At 36.1% G+C, this 15706-nt stretch overlaps 2 protein-coding genes across 3 annotated transcripts; both read right to left on the bottom strand.

The window, feature by feature from the left end:
- Positions 1–11: 11 nt before the first annotated feature.
- Positions 12–2463, bottom strand: LOC108844626 (serine/threonine-protein kinase PBL34). The gene is made up of 6 exons (XM_018617910.2): positions 1995–2463; positions 1421–1776; positions 1209–1344; positions 1001–1137; positions 808–931; positions 12–731 (listed from the first exon to the last, which is right to left on the bottom strand). The coding sequence occupies exons 1-6, from the start codon at positions 2260–2262 to the stop codon at positions 202–204; spliced, it is 1551 nt and encodes a 516-aa protein (XP_018473412.1). The 5' UTR covers positions 2263–2463; the 3' UTR covers positions 12–201.
- Positions 2464–5477: 3014 nt separating this feature from the next.
- On the bottom strand, positions 5478–13883 carry LOC108848021 (inositol hexakisphosphate and diphosphoinositol-pentakisphosphate kinase VIP2). 2 transcript variants are annotated; one of them, XM_018621423.2, is made up of 30 exons: positions 13381–13883; positions 13141–13200; positions 12830–12876; positions 12536–12619; positions 12351–12414; positions 12029–12182; positions 11667–11737; positions 11338–11442; positions 11053–11145; positions 10816–10890; positions 10350–10435; positions 10053–10259; positions 9867–9966; positions 9712–9782; positions 9407–9485; positions 9080–9238; positions 8892–8934; positions 8659–8741; positions 8498–8560; positions 8344–8418; positions 7912–8037; positions 7464–7699; positions 7328–7372; positions 7171–7237; positions 6889–6960; positions 6512–6756; positions 6370–6427; positions 6104–6271; positions 5939–6013; positions 5478–5803 (listed from the first exon to the last, which is right to left on the bottom strand). In XM_018621423.2, exons 1-30 carry the CDS (start codon positions 13468–13470, stop codon positions 5558–5560), a joined length of 3147 nt encoding a protein of 1048 aa, XP_018476925.2. In that variant the 5' UTR covers positions 13471–13883; the 3' UTR covers positions 5478–5557. The 2 variants fall into 2 exon arrangements, with proteins under 2 accessions (XP_018476925.2, XP_018476926.2); XM_018621424.2 differs by having other exon boundaries at positions 5479–5803; positions 13399–13883.
- Between the last annotated feature and the right edge of the window lie 1823 nt (positions 13884–15706).

Here is a 15706-nt window from a genome sequence, read left to right as displayed (position 1 = left end):
GAAACGGAGGGAGTAGTAACTAGTTTCACATTAAAATCAGACTTCCATTGGATTCACCGTTTCTCCATCGTTTTTTACATTGATCCATTAAAGAGTCACCGTAACAACATCGGTTACAAAAATATCTCCTTGCCGCTTAAAAAAAAACGATAAAAGCTTCTGTTTTGTTGTGCCCTTTGTTGTCCACACAAAAGAGAGAGCTTATGTAGTTGCTCCTTTAGGTTTTGGAGAAGGAACCTGATGTCGATAAGGCGAAGAACCATGTTGACCATGAGGACTAGACAGCGTCCTAAACACCGGCTGCGGCTGCCCGTTTCTCGAACCAAACCCGTTTGTTCCTCCCAGCTGAGTAGACCGTCCCGACCCGTTTTTCAAACGCTCGGCTTGCATCGTCTGAAAGTAGTAAGAAGAGCTCGCCATGTCTTTGAGATGCGGGAGCGGTTTGAGCGCTTCGACGACGTCGCTCATCTTCGGCCTTACCTTGGGGTCGCGGCTTAGACACTGCGCGGCGAGCTGAGTCACCTTTTGTGCGCCTTTGATCGAGAAATGGCCCTCGAGTCTCGGATCAAGTAACCGGTAGAACCTTCTTTTGTCGAGGAGATGCGGTCTCGCCCATTCCACTAAGTTGTGCTCACCGTTTGGGCGGTTCTTGTCCATAGACCGTCGTCCGGTTAGCATTTCGAGGAGAACCACACCGAAACTGTATACATCGCTCTTTGATGTCAAGTGACCTTAAAACAAAAGAAACAGATTCAACAAAGATTGAATATTTCAGAAAATGATTAGCACCAAAGAAGACACTCTCACCGGTCATAACATACTCAGGAGCAGCGTAACCATATGTACCCATAACACGAGTAGAGACATGTGTTTTGCCTTCATCAGGAGCGTCTTTGGCTAGTCCAAAATCAGATAGTTTTGCATTGTAGTCCTGAAAAAATAGGAATAATTATAAAATCCAAAAGTGTTGATAAAATAGGAGTAAGAAGATTACACATACTGCATCGAGTAAAATGTTTGAGGTTTTGAAGTCTCGATAGATGACAGGCTTCAAAGCTTCTTCATGGAGGAAACTGAGACCTTTTGCAGCGCCTACTGCAATCTTCATCCGGATAGACCAAGGAAGAGGCAACGACCCTTGGTGAACAAAAAAAAGGATTAAAACATTGAGACAACTTTGAAATGATTTGATCTATACATTTACATACTTCTGAAAAGGTGATTCTCCAAACTTCCACGAGGCATGAACTCGTAAACAAGCAGCCTTTGATCATCTTCGATGCAATAACCAACCAGCTTAACCAGATTCGGATGAAGTAGGTTACCAAGGAAATTGATCTCAGCCTACAAACGCAAAGACCCGCATTAAAAGTGATAATAACAAAGGAAGGAAACAGAAGAGGTTGTTGTTGTGTCTTACAAGCCATTCTTTGTGACCTTGAAGTCCATCAGGATTCAACGTTTTGACAGCAACGGTAAGCCCAGTACCGGGTTTAACAGGAGCAGTTCCGTTCTCTTCGATCCACCCTTTAAAGACGCAACCGAAACCTCCTTCACCGAGAAGAGACTCCGGTCTGAAGTTTCTAGTGGATAGCTTAAGGTCGTTGAAAGTAAAGTTCCTCAGGTTGGAATACGCCTTGAGCTCTTCGCTGATCATCGGAGTCGACGAGGAGCTTCCTGCATTGCTAGTTGTCGTGGTTGAGGAAACAGGACCACCACCACCAGCTGGTTGGTCAGTTGATTTCTCATTTGCCGATTTACTTTCCATTGTAGTAACTAAAATAACCACAGAACACCCCCACAAGTCCAAGTGATTAAAAGCTAATAATACAATCAAAGTTCCTAACTTTGTCAAAACCCTAGATGGGAAAAATCTATATACAGTAGGAAAGACATATATGGAAATAAAAAGTTTCTGTTTTTCGACTCAAAGGGGAAAGCTTTCTTTAAGGCAAAACCACAAGGGAAGAAAAAGGTAAGAACTTTAAGTAAACCTGTGCTGGTAGTGGTGGTGGCATAGAGAGAAGAAGAGGAAGCATCAACATCTGATTTTGAAGGTAAGCAACCAATCATGAACCTGAACTTGACCCAGCACCCACCACTTGGTTCTTCTCTTTCTTCTTCTTCATCATCTTCTTCAAAGTGTTGTTGGCCTTTACTGTTGGAAACGACATCGTTTTTCTTCTTCCTTTTCTGATTCTCGCTCTCGTTAGGTTTCTTCTTCGATTGAGCTTTGACAGGAGCAGTATCGTCTAAAGCCATCTCACACCAACACACAGTTACACGGATGATTTGTTTTTGATCAGAGCTCCATAGTAGCTTAAGGGGGGAATTAGAGAGAGAAGAAAAGGGAATGGATCAAAGCCCCAAGTCGCGCAATTTTAGTCAAAAAAGGAGGAATTGATGTCTCCGGTGAGAGAGAGAAGATGTGAAGAAACGAAGAGAGAGAGAGAGAAGCTAAGAAAAAGTGAGATTATTTTTTTTCACATGTGCTTCTACAGTAAACATAATTGAAAATTATAAACAGCTTAATGACCCGTTTGTTGATTTTGATTGATTAATTAATTCGTAATTTATTAGCTAACCTACAATTATTATTGGGTTTCAAATCTCCTGGTCCTGGATATGTGTTTGGTGTGTTTTATTTTTGTCTGCTTGGAAACCACCAATTTATCAACACACTGCTTTCCCATTTATTCTTTGGGATTATATTAGGTACGAATCGTATTCCATTTCGTTTTAATATCTTTCTTCTTTTTTCGGTATACGTGAATGCATCCAATTAAATCAACATCATTTTTGTTTTGGGAATATACTGTAGTACAGTACCGTATGCTTGAAAATTTCAAATGTTGCTAACCAAGAAGAGAATTGTTCAAAAAAATTGAAGATTTTAGTTTACTCAATTAGAAAGAATGAAAAAATCATCCAAAATTTTTGGATCAAATGCTGGAATGGGACAAGAGAGGTCAAAAAAATCTGGAATGAACCTCCTCTATTTTCAATTAAAAATGAATTAAAAATAAATCAAAAATAGAGAGAAAAGACCATAAGACCAAAGGATTTAAATATATTTACTAACTTATGCCATTACTATCCAACCCAGATCTGACCCGGATCCAGAACCAAAATCCGAACTAACTTTTACCCTAATCTTTTTATTCTTCCTTTTTTTCTCTATTTACATTCTTTCACCTTAAAATAAAATCAAAAATTTTCTTCAACCATTCATCAAATTTCTATTTTATATCTCAAATCGATAAATCCATAGTCATATTTAATTAATTATATATCATCTATAATCAAATTTCATCTTTTATATACACGATTCAAGATAAAGAAGAACGCAGAGTATTACTTATACAACTAGAACAACTCAAACTAGTACAACTACGATTAGTACAACTAGTAAAAATAGTACAACTACAACAAGTATAACTAGTATAAATAGATTGAGTATAACCATTATAATTGATATATAACTAGTACAACTTTGCAATAATATGGTGATATTTATTTTTTTGTTTTCAGTGTATGAAGATGATAGAAAATAGGATGATGTAGAATTAATAAGATATGTTGGTCTAATCTTCCCCTCCATGCATGTATCAAATACATGAATGGTATATTTTCAATAATATTTAATTTGGTTAATGATTTGTTTATTAATTGTACTAGTTATGTTAGTTGTACTATTTTCGGAAAAGAATCATCTTTATATTTTTGCTCTCAGGGCAAAAAAGGTAGATGCTGAGCCAGAAAAGTATTCAACCATGGCTCCCAAAAACAAGAGTCACCTGAAGAAGTAGAGAAGGGAGCGTTGGTGATGAGTAAGAGTGGCTCACCAGCGATGAACAAAAAAAAACTTTACTGTGAGGAAGAAAGATGCCACAACGAAGAAGAAAAAAAGAAGAAAGACAGAGTGAATAAGAAGAGTTTTGCGGCAAAGATGACTGAAGTCGTGGCGAAGAAGAGGATGCTCGACGGTGGTGTCCACGGTGGTCCTCATCAAATCCATCCAAGCAGGATTTCATATGTAAAACATGATTTATTAGTCGATTCAGTTACATTAGTTGCATATTATACATGAATTATATAATTTATATATTAATTATATTAGTTATATTAGTTATTTTGTTAACATGTTTAGTTGTACGAGTTATACTAGTTATATCCATCCAAATAAGAGAAATTGTATGGTCATGATCAAACAAGAGAAAATGATTCTATGGTTGAGAAAAAAAGGAAATGGGTCCCATCCGAATGAGAGAATAAAGGATCATGTGGCTCGGAATTAAAGGAGATGTGAGAAAAGGAGGAAGTAGGTCACATCCGGCTATACATAGTTGTACTAGTTTTTTAGTTGTGCGAGTTTGTTCATAGTTGTACTTTGGTAGTAAAATCGAAAATATTAGTTATACCATATTATAAATAAGATTATCTGAGTGGTACCACTTATTTATGTGTTATATGACTTTGCCCCGTTACAATGAAATTATCAATTTCGTAAAAATGAATTTCATTAATGTTTTCCAAAAATTATGTGAACAAACAAGTTAACAAACCTTAAAAGTATAAGGTAGATCATGTAAACTTATGAAGTTGTGTAATAATTTATGATTTTTTTTTCAAAACTTCAAATACATCAAGATAAACTTTTTAAGTACATACCAATTGATATATTTGATTATTTTCTCATATGTAGTATCAAATTTGTTTTGTCAATTTCTGAAATGTCAAAGTTATACCAATTGTACCAGTAATACTCATCTAATATATACTAAAAGATTATACCAATTTTTATATGTCTAGTAACGGGGGGTTTTACCAATATTTTCACATCCTATCTTTGTAAAAACATGTTCAATGTTTGTTTATCATAATAATATGGCTAATATAGTTAATAAACTTTAAAAATGTAAAAAAATATAATGTAAAACTAAAGGTGTAATGTAATAATTTAACAAAACATTAAAAACCTCGACAAAATAGATGAAATTTTGTCATTATATACCAATTAAAATATTTGTTTGTTTATTTTATGTGTAAAACATTTATGTATCAGTTATATAATTTTTTTACATATTTAGTTGTACGAGTTATATTAGTTGTACTCAGTCGAATAAGATAATGAAATAAAGAAGATTGTGTGGATGTGAGTGGTTGAGATAAAAAAAAAAAAAGAAGAGATAAAAGAAAGAAAATGAGTGAAATCCGATGGCCAAGATCAGATCAAGATCATAAGATCCAACGGCTAAGGAAAAAGATTCATTAATGGCATTGTTGTAAATATTTCATCTTTCACATCCGACGGTTCATATTATAACGTGAAGGATTCTGATCTAATGGTTCATATTCAGCCATCATTAAGGGCAAAATCATAATTGACACTCATCTGTCCCATGACAGATTAATTTAGGTGGTTCTAGATTTTTTTTGACCCATTTGTCCCATAAGAGATTAAAGTCCAAAATTTTTGTCATGAAAGGAAATGTATTAGTCGGCACTTGTCCTATTTGTTGCCTTTTTTTATCTTAGCAATGTCTCCATTAGAGGTTTAGTTCTTGTTAAAGGGCCAGAGTTTTACAAGACGCTCGAGCACGGCGGCGCTTTTGGAAAAGTACCCGGAGAAGCCAGCCGGAATCGACGGCGGAGGGAAATCCTCGGCCGGCATTGCAAATGGACGTATCATCTTCTCCATTGTCTCCAGTGTCAAATAGGAACCAACCTCTTGAAGCCTCTCTGGTCCCATTATTGGAAGTGTGTGTTCCCTCAGTAACGATTTAGCTCCCTCGTCTTTCTTCTGTTTCACCATAAATATTACCATCAAAGCCAATTTTTCTTTTGTCAATAAAACAAAGTAGGTTGTTATCTCTACTTGAATGCTTAATAAGAAACAACCATGAAGAAGAGTTTAGTCTTTCCTTTTATATATTACCTCTAAGGGAGACAAATCTGCGCCACGGCTAAATGTAAGTTCGATTCTGAATCGTTCAGGGTCTTCCAGAGATTCCTGCAGGTTACAGCAATGTTATAGGTATTTTGTCATATAAGCAAAAATCACGAGTGCAAGAAGAGAGAAAAAGATAGGTGCATTGTAAACCTCAGTGTTCTCGAACAGTCTTAGGACAATGTAGCTCATGTAATCAAGTTCTTTCGTCTTACAAAGGCGTTCTAGTGCGCTTTGGCAGACCAGACTTTCTTCTCCTTGAAGAGATTCGTCAAGGTTACAATACCGTAGAACGTTCATCAGTGAATGAATATGTGATTCCTGTCAATCGTTACATAGCAGAAAGTCATGCATAAATGCATCCACTTGTGTTACACTGATTATCAAGCTACATAGAAGAAAAAATGGAAGGAACTCACAGATGTGAAATAAAGGCGTGTCCTCACGTGACGTTCAGGAGTCATGACATTTGCATACCTAAAGGGAACACAATGAAACTGAGAAAGATAGAGAAGACATGATTAAGTCACTTAAGCAGGAAAATAGACTTTTCAAGTTTACTTTGGATCTAGTCGGTATTTGGTTTCTTTGTCATCATCTTCATCTTTATTCTCTCCAATGGTAGGCCGTCTCAACTCATCGCTTTTAATGTAAAGTTTCGGCTGACTATATCTATCCTCCTTTCTCGACGAATATAATGATACCGAGACTTGGTCTTGGCTGTTCTTCAGTTCAGCAACACTCATGGCTTCTTCTCGAGTATTCCTCAAGTCTATCAAGATTTTACCCAGCAAGCGGCGAGCAATCTTTAAAGACAGAAAATAAAAAAAGAAATCAAGCCATTAGACCATCTGCAAAACCCATGGACCCTCCATGAGTGAAAGATTAGACATTATATGCCTTTGTGGGGGTTAGAATTCCACGTTGAGAAGCCCCACCTTTGAACCGATTTTGAGCTTTTGTTGTGGATTGATCCCGTACTCATTTGGTATTACACCGTCTGCAAGTAACTGCAACCACATAACACATAAACTGGCTTTAATCAACACAATCCATGATCCAATTGCAAAACAGAGATGTAACAATAGTAAGTCACAGTTTGAATCTGGAATCTACGATGCATGGCTTGGTATTAGTAGTAAAGTTGTACATTGATATGTACCATTTAAGTTTCAGAAAGTGAAAGAGAACTTCAGTTTTTTTTGTTATTCAGTTCATACCTGAGCAACTTTGAAGAGTTCGTCTAGTCCTTTCAGGTCGAGATGAGAATTATGTAACAGGTCATACCTGGTATTAATAACACATTGGAGGATACTCAGAATGGAGAAGTTATAAGCTAGGATCGATATTATAAAAGATTGAAATGCCAAAGCTTACTTGCATGAATCGTAAACATCAGGAATCTGTGTTATGTCAAACCGGCTGCATTTAATTCCAACCTTCAGTTCCATTTAAAAAAAAAAACTCACGCAGAAAGTAGAGACGAAAACTTGACAAGTCCAATATAACTTACTCTCTTCTTTCGTTGTAGAGATCCCTTTCGAGTTTTTTCCAACGAGCATACATCAAAAGGAATCCTTCACTACCACAAGGTAATCCAGCAGCAATCCGGCCAATGTCAATGTTTGACTTGCCAAGGGCCTTTGCTTGATCATAGGGAGGGGCTAAATCATGAGCACTAGGCTCATTCTCGTCTTCATCTTTTGCAAGTAGCCTCACTTGTTCAGTCACCTTTTTAGCTAGTTTTATCTATTTATTTAGAAAGTAAAGAGACAAGTAACGTTTGAGTATGTACTCTGTGATCTCCAGAAAAACCTTTTCTATCGCTATGCACTCGCTTTTAGAGATAATAATGCTAGCAAAAATGGAAGAAACATGCAAATGATAGTGACGATGCTACAAAGCCCTCCAGATTAAAAGATGCTAATAGACTGGAATTTGCAGAAAAAAAATGTGATTACCAATTCAGGTAGGCGCTCATCAGCGTGAGGAGGAAGTCCAGCCCCATCGATCATCCAAGGTAATTCAGAAGAGACGTAATCATGTACCAACTTTGTGCCAGCAGTGATGATCTCATTCAATTGAGTCTGAAAAGCAAGTAAGGAAAAAAATTCAAAGCTGTTAATAATTACACATGATGTTTAATGCATATTTGAGAATATAGTTCACCCTATTTTACGCAGATGAAATTCAACAATCTAAAACATGCAAGAAAAAAAAGTTTAAACATCAGTGAGCAAATTCCAAAAAAAAAAACATCAGTGAGCTATCTAGAACGCTATGCATGTCAATATTTGATTATTTGTTGATGCTTCAGACGTGTACCAAAACAGGGTTTCATTAGTCTCATATCTGCTGAATCCACAATTGAGTCAATAAAGAGAGGGAAAAACCTTGGCTTCTTCCATTTCAGTGCTCGCAGTATCAAGGCCATCCAACATGGAAGAGTCCTTGCTAACCAGAGAAACCTAGAGAAAGAAATTAAGGAATTTAGTGAATACGACAATGCCAAGTACGATACAACCTTGATAAAAGAAAACGGCGAACCAGGATTGGGGTCAGCTGTCCTTCTAGGTCCAGCAGGCCTTTAGCAAAAGCAGCTGCAGACATCTGCAAGCAGTGCAGCCGATGAAAAATATACAAAAGACTGTGTAATATATCAATGCTCTATGGTTCATCTTCACTTCTAAATCGGTATAAAGTTGTACCTGAACACGTCCCTCGTCAGAACTGTAAATTTTAAGGTCATGACGGTATGTACTGTGGAGACGGAGCAAACCGGTACCTTCACCTGCAAGGATATCCCGTATAGTTAAACCAGTCAGAAATAAAACACACACACTGACCAATACAATGTGAATTAATTTCAAAATTATATGAAATATGTGGAAAGTGGATCATATAAGATCAGATAAATGGAAGCAGATCAAGTGCCAATCACCTGGATACATATTGTTTCGAAAGTATCTACCTAGTTCTTCTGCCTGTGGAAAAAAAAAGTAAGCAAACATTAAAGTATATGTCAGCCCTCTGCAATGATGTTAAATGTCCTACATTAAAATCCCTCCAGTAGCAATATACTGAAGTTTGCATTTAACATCATCTTCCAAAACCAAATAACAGTTTTACCTGCTTTCGACCAGCATGAGTTAGAACTCCCCCATATTTCAGAACCATAAGAGCCTCCACTGGGCGTTCTTCTTCACCTTCACCATCACTTTTTGTTACTTTCTCCCATTTCAGCGGCTTTAGTTGAACCTTTCTGTATATGCCAGAGAAATGTCCACCCTGCATTTTTACACATCTATGACATGAGACGGAGGTTGCAAAAATTGTTTTCCAAACATCCTTCGAAAAAGGTAACACTGTAGCTGCTACTGAGTAGAAGGACTATTCAACAGAACGACAATGGGCTGCATAAAGATGCAGCTCAGAGAAAAGGAAAATAATTTAAACCTCTTCAAGAACAGCTTTCACTTGCCGGAGCTTGTCAGCATGTTCAAGGTCTTCTGCATCACTATCACTTTCACCTGGCCTAAACATCAAACATAAAAACAATAAGGTAATTAGGTAACTAGGTAGTAGGGACGCAGCTGGAGAATATTTAACAGAAACATCAGGACTGTTCCAAGAATGAGAGCTTTCATTTCTTTCAACCTAGACATGAAAGCCATGGATCCATTGTCTATGGTCAGTAGTAAGAACTCACGCAAGGAAAATGCTCAATACAGGAAGTCATAAGATCACTATCAGAGGTGTACCCTGTACGAGGAATTAACATTCTTGTAGCATCCAATAGATCTTGCAATTCGACGGCACTTTTAAGTTTTGTCTGCAAGTAAGAATAAAAATGCACAGAATAAGAAAATAACTGTAAACGAAAGAATATGAAGACAGAAAAGCCTGCGCCTCTTACCTCAGCTCTTGGCTTTCCTCCATTGTACTTCAGCATCAGGTTTAACAGTTTTTCCTCTGTAACTTTTAGTTTCACTTTTTGCTTAGGGGTTCTATCACCGCTGCCAAGAGAAGTTAAAAACAACTCAGAGCCTGGGTGAATATAGAGGAGTTTAAAGAGGAAAGGTGATCATATGCTTAGACATACTGCCGAACAACAGCAATGACACAACGTAGTTCCTCCGACTGCCCAAATGTTCCAATGATGCCACTTCCTTGTCGAGTTAGACCTTCGTTAGATAGGAGAGGTTCATTGATCTTCCATGGCAGAATGGGAGGAACTGTCGAAGAAAGATGAGGAGCCTTTGCATCCAAAAACATTTTCCGCAGCACACAAGCAGCATCGTCGTAGTACCTTACAGAGAAAGAGAACTGAAGACTTTAACCTATGATACAATTGAAACAACAATCAGAAGGGAAATAAAAGTCCATACTAGTATCTCACTTATAAGAGTTCTTCACAAAACTCCATCCATTAACGTCACAAACGTATGAACTTCCCTCAGATCTTAAGAGATCAAATCCACAGACCTGCAAACATGAAAATGACTCCGTTAATGCATGCTATCAGAAAATAACATCTTTCATTTTGCCTGGAAACACAAACAACATGTGTGTATGCTCGTCCTTCTACCAGACAATAATTTGTATCACGTTACCAAGCATTTAGTTGGAAGCAGTAGATAACCAATAGAGAAATTAGTTAGCGTATCTTTCAATCACAAGATGTAATCTTTCCTGCTAAATTATTACAAGTTGCAATGGAAGCAATCCGCTACCACGGATTCTATTGTTGAAGCGAGTATGAAAGAGAGCATTTCAACTCAGCGATCTTAACTCTAAGAATTGTGATAGAGAATAATGAGGAATCGAGACATACTGACAGCCAGATTACTGGAATCACAACATACCGCTTGCCTAAATGCAATGCAAACTTCTCTAGCCATTTGCTTCTCAGCAGGTGTAAGCAAAACTGGATACCTCACCTGTCCAATTAATACCATATCAATGTTTCAACATCAGCGTTTCTATACGTTCAAGAAACATAAGCTACGATTCCTCTATATAATCGACAGCCTTTGGTACCCTGTTAACCATAGCTCTAGTTTCATAGTGTGGAATGGTTTGGTAATGATCGGCAGACTTACTTCTTTTCCATCTGGGTTTCTCATAACGACACCATCGACAACAGGTGACTTCCTTGCTTCAGCGTGTGCATATTCGGGACCTACAGTGTAGACCTGCATTTCAGGGTATATGAAAAAATAGATCAACAAAAGCATAGGATATCAATCATAAAGTTTCAAAATGTAAGCGGCCTGGATAACGACAAGAGCCTAACACATATTGCAATGCATTATAAAGATTAAGTTGCCTGGAACTTGGACTAGAACAGAATTCTCTTATCTAGAAGAATCAGAATCACACACAACCTTGACATCAGTTCCTCCAGTAGGCATAAACTCCTCATATATATAAGAACCTTCTCTCCTTACTCTTCTGACCTCAGGATGAAATTCACTTGAACGATTCCCAACCTAAAACAAAAACTTGGGTCAGAAAGATAGTTTGATCCTAGAAGATCCACATGAATGTGCCACAAATTATTAAAATATATATTCAAGACAGTTCAATCCTAGAAAAATTGGCTTGTGCAGAACTACTGTGGATGATCCAACTATGGTAATGTACCACAAGTATTTACAGTAGAAAGACCAAACTCAATCCACGGGAAGCCAAGTTCGGCAGAAAGATGGAGTACCTTACGGAACAATTCTTTCATGCCTCCACCTGCTGAGCTAGGGTAGTATATCATTATGCTATGGTCATCTCCTTTACAAGTACAAAGAATGTCAATTATTAGTGGACAGTACAAATAACTGCAAATAAACAAAGATAAAACAATTAGATTAACTTAATACCACCAAAACAAGCACTGGGCCAATTTAAGATTCATTTATTAAATACATACGGTGCTATTGCAGAGAGAACACTGAAGTACTAAATAAACAATATCTGAAAAAAAAAATTAACCTAGTACCTCCAAAAACGAAAAACATTCAGAGACACATACTAAAACAGCAAACAATCAGAGAGATCAAAGATGTGAAAAGAGAAACTGACCATTGACTGGCTTTTCCACAAATGGCTTCCAAAATCGTTCACCTTTAACCTCAACAAAATCTTCATCCTCGACGAAATAATCAAGGTCTTGGTTGGGTACTTTTCTATTGACACAAGCATATCTAGGAACTGGGATACCATACATCTCAAGATGCTACATGGTGCACATAAATACAATATTTTATTATTTTACGAAGAAAGCATGTAGATATTCGTTTTCATGAACAATGGAAATCTGAAGAAAAGACATGAGTGGGAGGCATGAAAAGTAGAAACGTTATGGTGACTCGAAATGCACTCCTATGCAGTCTAAAACGCATACCTCATACACTTTCCGCCGGTCATGAAGAAGATATTGCGGATCCAAATCATTCACTAAAAAGGGCCTGAAATAATAACAAGATTGAAAAAGGCGACCTCAAAATCTAAACTCAACTAATTCTGACCGGTAAAAAGTGAGCAGTTTTACTGAACTTTCAACAAAAGTCAGAAAAGGTATAAACTCACTTTCTTAAAGAAGAATATGCTTGAACTTTCTCAAGAGGATATCCAGAGGAATGGAAAGCAATCAGACAATCACAAATCGGCCAACTGAAACAGAAAAATCCCTGGTGAGGTATTGGTCCCAGAATCTAACTGTACTTAAATAATCTTTAAATGAACTTTCTCCTAATAAACTAATTAATAAAATCAATGTGTTTAACAAATCCATGCATCGCCCCAATTAAATATGAAGATGATACAAGATAGGCACAAAAAAACCAAATGGTGAAAAAAACGCAAACGTTCACACACACATACCTTTCTACAGGATCTTCAAGTATGACCTTGTCCCCAAAATGTATGATCTAGCAATAAAGTTGTAACAGAGTTTCCATGAGATCACATCCCACAACCAAAAGGGGAAAAAAGAAAGAAAAAAAAAAAGTCTACACCTATAGAATCTGTGACGACGAATAAAACGACAACGAATTGGAATCAACACAAATTAAAAGGCATATTGATATTCATTTCAAGTGGAAGAACAAACTACAGGCTCTCTCTGAATCATCAAATCAAACCCTGAGAAAACACCAGTGATTCGGTTCATCAATCGAAGAAAGTAGAGTAACCTCAAATTCGCCAAATGCTTGTAGTCTGTCCATGATTTGTCCCATGGGAGCCGAGAAAACCTGCAAAATTCCACACAAACAATCTACGAATGAGGCGACGGAGTGAAAAAAAAAAATCAGAAGTTCAAGCTCAGTATCAGATTTTCTCGGGGAGGGAGTGAGGATTCAAACAAAATCATCATCGCAATCATCTCTTTCTTCTTCAGAGCTAAGAAACAAAAGCACGAAAGGAAAGAAAACCTCGGGGCTGCACTTCACCTTCTTTTCCATGACGCAGACTCCGATCGTTATCTTCTTATCAACACCACCTCCTTCTTCTTCCATCCCCATTCTTCTTACTCGAGACAGATCACCTATACGCAAAACCTCTTCTTCCGCGTTTCGTGCTAACGATTCTACGCAGCGACGACGCTCTCACTCTCTCTTCGCAAAACACGGAATGAGGAAATTCGTTCGATTATATCAAAGTAGAAAAAGTACAAACAGAGACGAAATCGCTTGGGTTTCGTGCAATCCCGGGAACATGGACGCGACTAAGATAGGATATGGATCAATCGGGAGAGAAACAGGTAAGGCATGAATGAGAGAGAGCAAAATGCGAGATCTCGCTCGCGGAGAAAAAGTCGAAGAGACGTTACTGGGGGAAAACGATAAACGCAAGCAGAGCAACAGCAATAGCAATAGTGCTGTAAAGGCACGAGGAGAGAGAGCGAGGAGATTCAGGCGTCAGGGCCGTTGCATTGAATTTGACTAAAATAATAATAATAAATATTTGATTAGAGCATATATTAGAGAGGTATATATAAAAAAAGATTTTGTTTGTAGTTAAAAAAAGAATAAGTAAGATTACGAATATTGTAATTAGTCACCGACCACAACTATGCAAAACTATTTGCAAAGTTATTGAATAGTGTAGTTCATAATATTCACGCTGTTCTTTTTTAGGAAGTTCTCTAGATGAGTAAAGTCAATATAACGCGTATTAAAATAGTTTAATTTATTCTGTTAGCAGCCATAAACTAATCGAAATGGTCCATGGTGTCTCTCGTCAAATATATTATAATCCAGTCAATATTAGAAAGAGCAAATGTTGAAGAAATACAGCAAATGGAGCTTATATTTTAAAAATTGTGTGTTTTATAAGTTATAGACATCTGTTTGTTAAAAAAAAAAAAAAAAAAAAAAAAAAAAGACATCTGTTTGTTGTTTGAAGCTATCATTCAAAGCGTTATTGTTGACGCATGGTTAGACTTGTTCGTCCACTAATTATTTTTTAATTAAAGGTTTCTTGTGATAGTATCAAATCTGGAGAAAAAAACAATGGAAAACGAGTTAGATAACACACATTTGAAATTAATTAAAAACACATATTTTAATCTAATCAGTTATTAAATTAGTAAGGTAACTTATACAACAAGTTAGATATTCATGATTTGTTTGAAACCATGTAAGATGTATGTAGTCGAAAACATAATTATGTTTTAGTTTTAGGAGATCTTATTTGTTAACATATTCTTTTTTTGCATATCATAAACATATATTTCTTTTTTCTCATTATTTGTACCTTTTATAGAAAAAATCTTTCCGAAAATTACATGTTACAAATTAAAAAGCAAGTATTGGTATAATATATACAGATTGTAAGAATATTCAATTGTTTGTTTCTCCCAAATATCATCACGGAAGCATCACGAACTTGAAATGTCAATGATAGTATAATGATTTTATATGGTTAATATTCATAGGATTCAATTACTTTAAAAGAAATAAGAATAAAATCCTTCAAAAATTTATATACTTCAGCTCTAATTTCTCCATCGTATAATGAGTAATAAAAATTATATTTATCTATAGATTCATTTTCCCTGATAAAATCCTCAAATTTGAATATAATTTAATTTAAAAAAATTATGTTCCAACTCCAATTTCTCCAAATTCATAATTTTTTTTTCATTTTTATTATTTTTTTCTCTTTACAAGTAGCAAGATTTATGTCTTATTCAGATGGCATCAAATTGTACAAGATATATTAGAATAGATTATTATATACTATTTAGTCAGGAACAAACAATGTGTTGAATAAGAATGACCTTCTTCCATTGCCTTTTTCATTTTTTCTATCATTTTTATTTATCCCAATGCATATTAAAATAAATAAATAAGATTTTCTATTTTTACTCACAAACAACCATCACTGTATCTACCGACCGAATTAGTGACCATCGAGTTTAATTGTTTCAAACATATAAGGAATGGATATCAGTTGATTTACTATATATGAAAGTAAAAATAATCGTATAGCATATTAACAAGAAAACATTTTTGTATAGCATATTCAAGTTTGTATCTTTTGATATCTATAACCACTTGGTCTCTGGGCTCATGCTCTGTAAAACATTTTCGGTCTCCTGCATTTATATAGTAAAATCTTTGTAAAAAAAAAAAAAAAACAAGAAAACATTTTTAACGGTTGAGAATAATTTATGCAGTAGAGGTTGGTAGCCCCCAGAAAAATCATCCAATGTCGAATTACCATAATTTTAAAACAAGTCATATATATATACTA

This window comes from Raphanus sativus, chromosome 3 (genome assembly GCF_000801105.2).
Source record: "Raphanus sativus cultivar WK10039 chromosome 3, ASM80110v3, whole genome shotgun sequence".
Taxonomy (NCBI): Eukaryota; Viridiplantae; Streptophyta; class Magnoliopsida; order Brassicales; family Brassicaceae; genus Raphanus; species Raphanus sativus.
Note: the sequence above shows the minus strand (reverse complement) of the source record. Positions and strands in the feature narration are given on the sequence as shown.

What these genes read in the sequence shown, in the direction of transcription:
- LOC108844626 (XM_018617910.2), bottom strand. Translation starts at nt 2,262, where the DNA reads ATGGCTTTAGACGATACTGCTCCTGTCAAAGCTCAATCGAAGAAGAAA. An exon ending in AAGGTCACAAAGAATGGCTT is followed by an intron (nt 1,345 to 1,420) that starts GTAAGACACAAC and finishes TTGCGTTTGTAG; the next exon opens with GCTGAGATCAATTTCCTTGG. An exon ending in CAAACATTTTACTCGATGCA is followed by an intron (nt 932 to 1,000) that starts GTATGTGTAATC and finishes CTATTTTTTCAG; the next exon opens with GACTACAATGCAAAACTATC.
- LOC108848021 (XM_018621423.2), bottom strand. Translation starts at nt 13,470, where the DNA reads ATGGGGATGGAAGAAGAAGGAGGTGGTGTTGATAAGAAGATAACGATC. An exon ending in AGGTGAAGTGCAGCCCCGAG is followed by an intron (nt 13,201 to 13,380) that starts GTTTTCTTTCCT and finishes GGAATTTTGCAG; the next exon opens with GTTTTCTCGGCTCCCATGGG. An exon ending in AAATACCGACTAGATCCAAA is followed by an intron (nt 6,428 to 6,511) that starts GTAAACTTGAAA and finishes TGTTCCCTTTAG; the next exon opens with GTATGCAAATGTCATGACTC.